The sequence below is a fragment of the Rhincodon typus genome, chromosome 10, assembly GCF_021869965.1.
Source record: "Rhincodon typus isolate 14 chromosome 10, sRhiTyp1.1, whole genome shotgun sequence".
NCBI classification, from domain to species: Eukaryota; Metazoa; Chordata; class Chondrichthyes; order Orectolobiformes; family Rhincodontidae; genus Rhincodon; species Rhincodon typus.
In genome coordinates, this window is record NC_063341.1 from 71,512,081 (window position 1) to 71,522,785 (window position 10,705).

General features: G+C 42.8%; 2 protein-coding genes across 3 annotated transcripts in view; both read left to right on the plus strand.

Moving 5' to 3' along the window:
* nexn (nexilin (F actin binding protein)) overlaps positions 1 to 10,705 on the plus strand; it is a 170,204-nt gene that overhangs the window by 142,288 nt on the left and 17,211 nt on the right. The window lies entirely within an intron of this gene.
* dnajb4 (DnaJ heat shock protein family (Hsp40) member B4) overlaps positions 1,500 to 10,705 on the plus strand; it is an 84,636-nt gene continuing 75,430 nt past the window's right edge. Inside the window, exons 1-2 of the mRNA XM_048602421.1 lie at positions 1,500 to 1,846; positions 3,401 to 3,981. Of these exons, the coding sequence (XP_048458378.1) occupies positions 1,636 to 1,846; positions 3,401 to 3,981 (792 nt within the window). The 5' untranslated portion in view covers positions 1,500 to 1,635. The remainder of the gene's footprint in view (positions 1,847 to 3,400; positions 3,982 to 10,705) is intronic.

Genomic DNA, 10,705 nt, shown 5'->3' on the forward strand with positions numbered 1-10,705 from the left:
GCTTGGGAACCCTGCAGCCCAATGGTATCAATGTGGATTTCACAAGTTTCAAAATCTCCCCTCCCCCTACCGCATCCCAAAACCAGCCCAGCTCGTCCCCGCCTCCCTAATCTGTTCTTCCTCCCACCTATCCCCTCCTCCCACCTCAAGCTGCACCTCCATCTCCTACCTACTAACCTCATCCCGCCCCCTTGACCTGTCCATCCTCCCTGGACTGACCTATCTCCTCCCTGCCTCCCCACCTACACTCACCTTTACTGGCTCCATCCCTGCCTCTTTGACCTGTCTGTTTCCTCTCCACCTATCTTCTCCTCTCTCCATCTTCTATCCGCCTCCCCCTCTCTCCCTATTTATTTCAGAACCCCCTTCCCCTCCCCCATTTCTGATGAAGGGTCTAGGCCCGAAACGTCAGCCTTCCTGCTCCTATGATGCTGCTTGGCCTGCTGTGTTCATCCAGCTCTACACCTTGTTATCTCAGATTCTCCAGCATCTGCAGTTCCTACTATCTTTGAGTTTTGCATTGACTTAATTACTCCAAATTTACATCAACCTCAAACATGCCGACCCTGAATCTTATGCACAGCCATAATTGTCCAATCCACCTTCAAAGATCATGAACTGCTGTCCAAATGCATAAATGATAAATGACTGTAATTCCTGCTTGGCTGCAATCTTTATCTCCCCAAAGTCTTTTGCTTATGCACTCTTATGGTGCTACTCAAAGTCAGTGAGATACTCTCAGCTGATCTTCAGTGGTGGTATCCCTACCTGTGAGCCAGTCGACCCAAGTTCAAGACCCACCTTGTTCTCAGAGACATGTAACAACATCTTAATAGAGTGATTGGAAAATATCAATACAAATGTGTAGGGCTCTTCCAATGCAATGGTGGTGCCCCAGCCTCTGAGCCAGGACACCCAGGTTCAAGTCCCACCTTGTTCTCAGAGGTGTGTAATAACATGTCTTCAGAAGCTGTGGTAGTGTCCATAACTGTGAGCCAGGAGATCCAGGTTCAAGTGCCACCTAGTTCTCAGAGACATGTAACAACACCTTAATGGAGTGATTGGAAAATATCAATACAAATGTATAGGGCTCTTCTGATGCAATGGTGGTGCCCCGACCTCTGAGCTAGGAGTCCCAGGTTCAAGTCCCATTTTGCTCCTGAGGGTGTGTAATAACATCTCTGAACGGGTCGATTGGAAAAGATATCTACCTGATGAGCAAGCCAGAGAGGGGAAATGAGTTGTTTCCCACTGCTCCAGGGTCACTGCAGGTAAAACCTGTCGGGAGATCCCAATCAGAACTGGCCTCGGCGCCACCCATTGCTTCTATCCTGCCCTTTCCCAACCAAAACAAAATCCAGCGGAGCATAATTTGACCTTTTAAGCACTTGTTCCGGGGAGAAACGCAATTTGGAAGGAATGTCGAAAAGTTTGCGTCAGTGGGGAGGTGGGGAGATGACGTTGTAGGTGTATGTTCTGGAAGGAGCTGGCTTTTTCCCAGGAGCCGGGAGGGGATGGGTTTTATATAGAAGCCACTGCAGGCAGTGTGTGTGTGAGTGAGAGAGAGACACAGAGAGCTGCTGCTTTAGTATTGCACTGTCTGTGTGGGGAAACACCCAGGGCGCTCTGTGCAGCATGGGCAAGGACTATTACAGCATTCTGGGCTTGCAGAAAGGAGCTTCCGAGGAAGACATCAAGAAAGCTTATCGGAAACAAGCCCTGAGATGGCACCCGGACAAGAATAAATCCGCCAACGCCGAGGATAAGTTCAAGGAGGTGGCTGAAGCCTATGAGGTCCTGAGCGACCCCAAGAAGAGGGAGATTTATGACCAGTTTGGGGAGGAAGGTGAGTGTGGAGAAGGGGGAAAATTCAAAAGAAACCCTTCTCTTTGGGGAAGGGGGAATGAGAAGCCTGGGAGACGCCAGACTGAAGGTAGAAAGACTTGACAGGAATGAGCTAATGCTGCATTTCCCCTAACCCCGCAATTTGCCATTTCCTTCTCTCTGGGTTTATCTTTAATGGGACACCCCACCCCAACCTGTCAGTCCAGCGGCCTGATAGAACTTCCCTCTCGAATGAGGAAAGGTTCACCTCTGCCATGTTCTGAAGCTGTCCCCTCCCACCCTTCATTGAAAAGCGCCCCCAGTCTGGGTTTTTTGTTCAGGTATTCCCTCAACTTCTGGCGAATGTGAATGATCGAAAGAACAGGCTCGAGGGGCTGAATGGCCTACTCTTCCTATGTAATGTCAGCAAATAAGAGTCTGAGAGTGACTGTAACCATAAATCCAAAAACACTTGGATGTGTGTCTCTTTGAATGTGCTGCACTTTAAATAGAATGCTTCTTTGAACGAGATGGATATTCAATAGCTCCATGGTTTTTACAGCACAGACTGGGCCCCCAGGGCTCTTCAAGCCTGCTGTGCCATTTAGTTCAGAGATAGTAGGAACTGCAGATGCTGGAAAATCTGAGCCTTCCTGCTCCGATGATGCTGCTTGGCCTGCTGTGTTCATCCAGCTCTACACCTTGTTATCTGCCATTCAGTTGATTGTTTTGATCTGCAACTCCACTCCACTGAACACTTTAACACTGAAGGGGGCTGTTCAACTGTCAAATATGGGGCAGCTCTTTCAGAGAGGAATCCCATTTCCCCTAATCTTTTGCCACATCCCTGCTATTTTCTTCCTTATCCCAATTTGGGAGAGGCATTGGTGCAATGTTGGCTTGGCTGGACCAGAAATCTAAACACTCAGATTACTGCCCTTGTGGGGGTGCGGGAGGCATGGGTAAAAATCCCAGCACGACAATTGGTCGAACCTAAATTCAATGATTTTTGTAAAAATCCACCTGTTTCACATTGACCTTTAGGAAAGGAAACTATCATCCTTACCAGGTATGGTACACGTGTGACTCCAGACCCACAGCAACATGGTTGACTCTGAAATAACCCAGCAAACCACACCATGCAAGGATATTTGGGAAATGGGTGACAAATACCGGCCTTGAATAAAAATAAAAAATCACCTTATACTATTCCTACCAATTTTGCTCCATAATCCAGCTGGATCATGGTTTCTCTGCCCTACAGCCCCATGGGTCCCCCTTTTTCCTATATCTCCAAATGCACCTCTGTCATTAAAGCTGTATTGATCAGTGAGTAGAATTCCAATTGACTTTCAAAGGTGACTTCCTCTTGTTGTCAGAGGTGTGTTTTGCCGTATTATAAATGTGTCATTGCCATAGTATAGTCTGGTGGTATATTCTTGTTAAAAAACACAAAGAATGCTGGAGATACTCAGCAGGTCTGACAGTGTCTGTGGGAAAGAGAAACAGCATCAACGTTTACAAGTCTGATGTAACTCTTCAGAATTGGTAAATGTCCTTTCTTTTCCTTGTTCAGGGCTGAAAGGAGGAGCTGGTGGTGCTGATGAGCAGGGAGGAACATTCCGCTACACCTTCCATGGAGACCCTCATGCCACCTTTGCAGCATTCTTCGGGGGTGCCAACCCTTTTGAGATGTTCTTCAGCAGGAGGATGGCAAATGGACACCAGGAGGAAGGCATGGATGTGGACTCTGACCCCTTTGCCCAGTTTGGAGGCTTCAGCATGAATGGCTTCCCGAGGGACAGGCATGGCGGAGGAGTGATGGGAGAGATACGGCGCAGGCAAGACCCGCCCATTATCCATGAGCTGCGGGTGTCCCTGGAGGAAATATATAATGGCTGTACCAAGAGGATGAAGATTTCCAGGAAGCGGCTGAACCCGGATGGTAGGACCGTCAGGATAGAGGACAAGATACTGACGATCGAAATTAAAAGGGGCTGGAAAGAAGGAACCAAAATCACATTCCCCAAAGAAGGGGATGAAACACCAAACACTATCCCTGCGGATGTGGTTTTTGTACTCAAAGACAAGCCTCACTCCCACTTTAAGAGAGATGGATCGAACATTGTCTACAATGCCCGCGTCAGCCTGAGGGAGGTATGTTTATTCATAGATCATTTTCTAAAGTTTGTATTTCATTTTGTTTTGGGTTTCCTGTTTGTTGGATAAACTACAGTTAAATAAGAAATGATTTCCTCCATCCTGACAATGAGGCCCCTCTCCTGACCCTGAAATTACTTGACTCTTCCAGTATTTTGTATTTTCTAGTCAACCTATTCTGGGATGTTGTTATTTGTCTCTGAAGTCAGTGGGTGTTGAATTTGGGTCTCCTGTCTCTGAGACAGGGACACTATTGCTGCACCACAAGGGCCCTATCTGGCCAACTTTTGTTTTTTTTTTGTATACTATTATCTCTGGCCTCTGCTGACTCCCCAATTTTCACTGCCTTAAGCTGCTTTGAGCTTAAACCTCTCCATCTCTTGGCTTCTTAAAACTTACCAATGACTGAGCTTTGGTCTCCTGTCTATTTATCTGATTTGATGTCAGGTTTTTTTCAGAACGCTGCTGTGAAACACCTTGGTATGTTCCTTTTGTTTTTTGTTTTCTGTTGATAGACTCCATGTAAATGCAAGCTTTTGTTGCTCCTGTCAACAATTCCAATGCCTTTTTATAAAAACCTGTTGGTGGGATATGATCAAGGTCTTGACCATCAACAAGTGCCCCTGCCCCTCCATAACCAGCTGGAGAACACCATGAGCTTTTAACAGGCTGTCTCTCTAAACTAGAACGCTGATAATTATCACATTTGTCTCTTGGTTAGTCAAAGGCCTGTCTTTGAAAAATCTCCCGAGTGATGTTCAGTGTCGCAAAAGCAGACAGTTTTAGGGAGCTATAAATAACGAATGCAACTTGATTTTACTTTTGGAAATTTTTTTTGTTATTACATACCGGTAGTTATAACCCTTCTGAGAGCAGACCTGGTTTTATATCTGGCTCCTCTGACAGCTCATCTATAAATGAGTCATACAGACCAGAATATCCTGAGATTGACATGACCAATTGTGCTGAACAAGCTGGAATAGTGATCAAGACGTTATGATCTTCTGGTTTAGAAAGGGAAACTAGGAATAATTTCTCTATTTTGTGCTTTGTTTAGAAATTTTTGCCTATCTTCGTCAAATACTGGATTTTCTGATTTGGAAATCTAAGAGATATGGGGAAGAGGTTACATTTACAATTCAAGTTACAATGCATGTGCTAGAAAAGAAAACAAGCTTGATGCTGAAAGAACCTTTTCCTACTTCCAGGCTTTCTCATGCTATTAATATACAAGATGAAATTTGTCCAACATTCAAATTAAGAAAGAAAAATATAAAGGTCAGCATCAGACAATGCAATCAGATGATACAATATCAACAATGGGAGTTACAAATTTACAATGGTCAATGCCTGAGGGAACATGCATTTTTTACAGCACCTACTATCAGATGTCCCATAGCATATTCTGACTGATGAGGCACCTTTTTAAGTGTAGTCATTCTTGTAATGTAATGTAATGTAGGAACCAGTTGGCTCACAGCAGGATCCCATGGTCAACATGGTCATAGTCATACAGCACAGAAACAGATCCTTCGGTCCAACCAGTGCATGCCGACCTTAATCCCTCACTAAACTAGTCCGATCTGCCTGCTCTTGGCCCGTATCCCTGCAAACCTTTCCGATTCATGTACTTATCCAAATGTCTTTTAAATGTTGTAATTAGTTAGCTAATTTGACCGGATAGTCTTGTTTGTTTTTAATGATTATCAGTTTATGGATAAATATTGACCAGGAAAGATCACACGTTGTCGTCGTGACAATATCTAAGCCAAGGAAGTACTCCCTCTACCAGCCAGATGCAGTAAGATTAAGATAACAACTTAAAATAAACAAGCTTACAATGTTACTATAAATGGTGTGGGGGGAAATATTGCCTTCAGAAGAGGTCAGAGGAAATTTGGGTGCAGGATGGAACACCATGAAGATCAGTGTCGGAAAAACTTGGGGAATTACATAACTCCATGATAAAGCTGTCTTGTGGGGGTATCCCTACCAGAGATGGGAGTCTGAGCAGAAAAGGCACAGTGGAATTGTTGATGATATAAAAAGATGCCAAAGCAAGTAAGTTATCCAAGACATGTATAAATGAATGCTTGAGCCTCATCTGGAATATTGTGTCCAATTCTGGGCACCATGCTTTAGGAAGAATGTTAAAACCCTGGAAAGGATTCAAAAGAGCTTTATAGAAATGACAACAGGGATGAGGGATTTGGACAAACTGGAGAAGCTGGGTTTATTCTGCTGTGAGCAGAGAGGTGAAGAATAGATTTTGATGGGGTTTAAAATTGTTAGAAGTTTTAAATTAATAAATAGGGCAAAACTGTTTCTACTGATAGGATCAGAAATAGGCAGGTACAGATTTTGAAGTAATTTGAAAGGGACTGTAATGAAGATGAGAATTATACACAACTCGATGTTATGATCTGTATTGTACTGCCTAAAGAGGTGGCTTTGCAAAGGCAATTGCATAAATTATTGAGAGGGAAAAATTCCAAAGTATGGGCTTAAGTAAAGGGGGAACCATATGGCTAATTAGATAGTTCTTGAAGATGTTACAGACATGATGGGCTGAATAGCCTCAATCTATGTCATATGATTCTGTTTGCTTTGAGGTGTTTCTTGCAGTGCAGTAAGCATTTTGATTCCAAGTTTTGAGATAGGCAGTAAATGCTGGCCTTGCTAGCAATATCAACATCCTGTGAAATACAACATTTTTTAAAAAATGTGTGATCTTTTGATGTGGTACAAAAAGAACTGCCAGACTGCACTCACATCCTTGACTGATCAAGTGAGGATCTGTATTTCTGCATTTGAAATACATGTGCAAAGACTCTGCTCATAGACCTTTGATTGCGAGTAAAATATTTGTGACAAAAGAGCTAACTATCCCCGTAAAACTTTCAAGTAAAATTGATATTCCTTTCCACCTTATCTGTGACTGACTCCGCAAACAGGAAATGGCTTTATGGTTGGGCAAATTGCTATAATCAATCTTGAGCAAGTTCTTTGCTTTCCGGTGAAGAATTCCTTCACATTTATGAAAACCAAAGGACTTGCATATCGATAACAATGCAGTATCCTTGTGCTCATTTGACATGGTTAGCTAATTCGCAATGTACCACACATCGAAGCCACAGACATCTCAACCTCAGCAATGTATCATAGGAATCTAGATCCACCATCATTGTATGAATTAGTATTTGCTGAACTTATGAACTCAGCAATTTGTGCAATTCAGTTTCAGCAACATCTTGTATGCCCATGGCGTTGCCATATTATCCCCACTTGGCTCACTCCTTGCAAGTGTCCTTGTTGGGTTCCATGAGAAATCTATATGTTGGAATGATACCTAACCACCAATCCTTTGCATATTTCTGATATGTAGGTGATATATCTGCTGTACTTGAATCAGCACTTGCATGTAAGAATTTCCTTTGCAAGTTTGAATGGGCTTGATGCTACACTCAAATTCACGTTTGAAATAGTGTGGCCGAATGAACTTCCTTTCCTCTACGTCCAAATTAAGAAATTGGCCAGAGGGCTCCTGATGACTGACCACATACACAAGGCATAACGACAGTTCCACGTGTTATAAGATGAGTCTTTTTTTGACAACCTCAGAAATAGGGTCGAATTATTCCCCATGCAGACTTAATGTGGATATTGAGCATGTCAAAATCTCCATGATGGACAATGGCAATCCTGATCAGATCATTTCCTGCTGTAGATTGTGCACATTCATGAAAGACCTTAAGGTAGTCGCCTCTTGGTCCTGAAAAGTGCCCAGTCTATCTCCCAATTACTCTGAAAGGGTAAGTTACATCAAACGTTTGAACAACAGGTAAAGCGAGCTGTTTTAAACTGTACTGTGCAGCATGAATGACATTCACCACTAACAGGATGTTGTCAACAAGCCAAAATGCTTATCATAAATTAGGAATATTGTATGTCACTTGTGGTGCCAGTGTAATGCCATGTGTGTGGGCCATATGTCCCAGACACTGGTGGATCATATCAAACAACATTTCCATTGAGCTGTTTGCAACAAGCAAGGTACTGATGGTACCCAATCGGCTGCACTTGCAAAACTCTCGACATATTACCCTATATAAGATGTGATTTGGCAATCGGACAATTATAGTTTGCTGGATAGTCCTGAATGTGCGAGGAATTATGCTGACAAATCAAGGTAGGATTATCAGTTGGGCTCACAGTTTGGCACACTTGTGTGTACTGGAAGCTGTGCCTGTTCCAACTTGAACATTGCTAGCCAATGTCTTGAGCATGCAGAGCCAACTTGTTTGGTTTAAAACTTAAATCAAGTCTGCAGTCAGTCAGCATTAAAGGTGCTTCCTTTACGGTGAAGACTCTACCAACCAATCAGTACTCTACTCTCCTCTCATGCATGTAAATCTCCTTGAATTGGTATCCTAGCGAACTGTCCTAATGAATAAAAGGCAAAAAGTTCCCACAAAATGTCTTTTTGGCAATATGACAAGTACTGTACTATGAACAGAAAGTTTAATTACTAAATTTAAGTTTGACTGAAGTTCAATTACTTACACTAATTCCTGCATCCTTTATCAATTCGCTAAATGTTAATTTTGATGGCAAGTTGCAGTAATGTGACACCAAGTTGTTCAAAGATCTTTGCCCCAAACTACGAAAAATGCTGGAATTGAGGCAGTTTTTAAATCTGCATTGAGATTTTCTGATTCTCCAGTCAACAATCCTGGGGAGCAACTCCAAGCAATTGAGGTTGAAAGCCTCCAAGCTCCAATTCCATGACAGATTGAACTCTCAGCTGAGGTGCCAAATTGGCCTGAGCACCCCTGGCCTCAGCAAGGGAAATCACAGACACCCTTGTAATTATCCAGTGTACTCCATCACCCGTACCACATCTAAATGTTGTGTTCATGTGCAACTTAGGCAGAACAGGATCAGGCTGTGATGTCTCCTGTATTTGAATCTTTGAAACATAGGTGATCAGTATGTCTGGAATTTTCTCTTCGTCCCCCTAACCACCTATTTAAAATGCACCTTAAAGCCTACCTCTTTGACCAAACAATTTGGTCACATTTTTTATCAGTTCCTCCAATGGTTCACTGTCCAATTTTTTTTGACATTTCTGTGACATACTTAGGAAATTTTGCTATGTTAAAGGCACTATTGAAATGAAACCTTTTGTTGTTACCTGGAAATGTTGTGTGCTGGTGCTGCCTACATTTGTAAAGACCATCTGGGATATCTTGGGTAGATTCACTGCCATCCATCCCTCTTGCTGATAATAGTCAAAAATACTGACGCCATATGAAGAAGGAAGCTCACATGAATCTTAGTTAGGAGCTAGGTTCTGTCTTAGTTAAACAGTAAAGGTATATTACATGTTTCTTAGCTAGTTACTGTCTAAGATGAGGCAGTCATGGCCAGTTTAAGAGTACAGAGTAGTGTAAGGAGAACTCTGTGCAACTCTGATCAGCTCCTTCCAGGAACAGTTCTTTATATCCTCATCTTCTGATGCCCCTTTCAGGTACTAACTGTTTTGTACAGCTGTTCCCACTTTATATGGGCTGGGTCCCATCTGGTTGCCATGTAAAGCTCATGTTCAGGAAGAAGCTAAGTGACTGTACCTGGTACATGCTGTCCATCTATTTCTCTCCCGATATTAAGAAATTCAAACATTGTGAGAGTGGAGAATCTCTGCACCTGATTCATTTTTAAAACCGTTATGACTTTAATTTTATCTGTTGTTCCTAGTATCATCTATCTTGAAAACACCTGATGTCCAATTGCTACATTAATGCCAGTTGCTTTTACAAAATTAACCTTGTAAGAATTACTGTTTTGACGATCGCATTCATAAACCAGAGGGCTGTGGAAGCTCAATCATTGAGTATATTTAAGGCAGAGATTGATTGGTGGATTTTTGATACCAATGACACTCAAGATGTGGAGCTAGCACAGGAAAATGATATTGAGGGAGATGATCAGCCATGATCTGGAATGGTGGAGCAGGCTCCAGAGGCTGAATAGCCAACTTCTGCTCCTATAGTTCTGCCTTTGATTCATTGCAGTATTGTACCTTCTCCAGATGTGTGTTATGAAGCTGACTGGGTTTCTCCGAGTAATTACCTCCTTCCTTTCCTTTTTATTATTCTATTCACGATGGTAAAACTCTCACCTAGAAGGCTGAGCCAAGCCTGACACACTGCAGTACTGAAGGAGTGCTGCACTGTTAGAGGTGCTGTCTTTTGGATGTGTCCTGAAACTGAGGCTTTTGATCATGGCAACATCCATAAAAGGATGTCAGTTTTCCTAATGTATTTAAGCCAGCATGCTCAATCAACCCCTGTGGAACAGGTTTATCAGTCATTCATTCATCTTGTTGTTCTTTCTGGGATCTTGCTTTGTGTAAAATTTGAACCATTCACAGTGAAAGAATGGTGAGGTGATATCATTCCAAGTCAGGGTGGCATGTGTCTTGGAGAGGAACTGGTTTTCCTGTGCATCTGCTGCCCTTGTCCTCCCAGTTGGCAAAGATTGGAAGGTTTGGAAAGTTTTATTTGAGGCTTTCTAGTGGGCAGTTAAGGATAAACAATATTGCTGTGAGTTTGGAGCTACTTCTATTGTGGTGTTGGGATTTGAACCTAGGGCACTAACCTGGGTCAGTAGGAACTGCAGATGCTGGAGAATCTGAGATAACAAGGTGTAGAGCTGGATG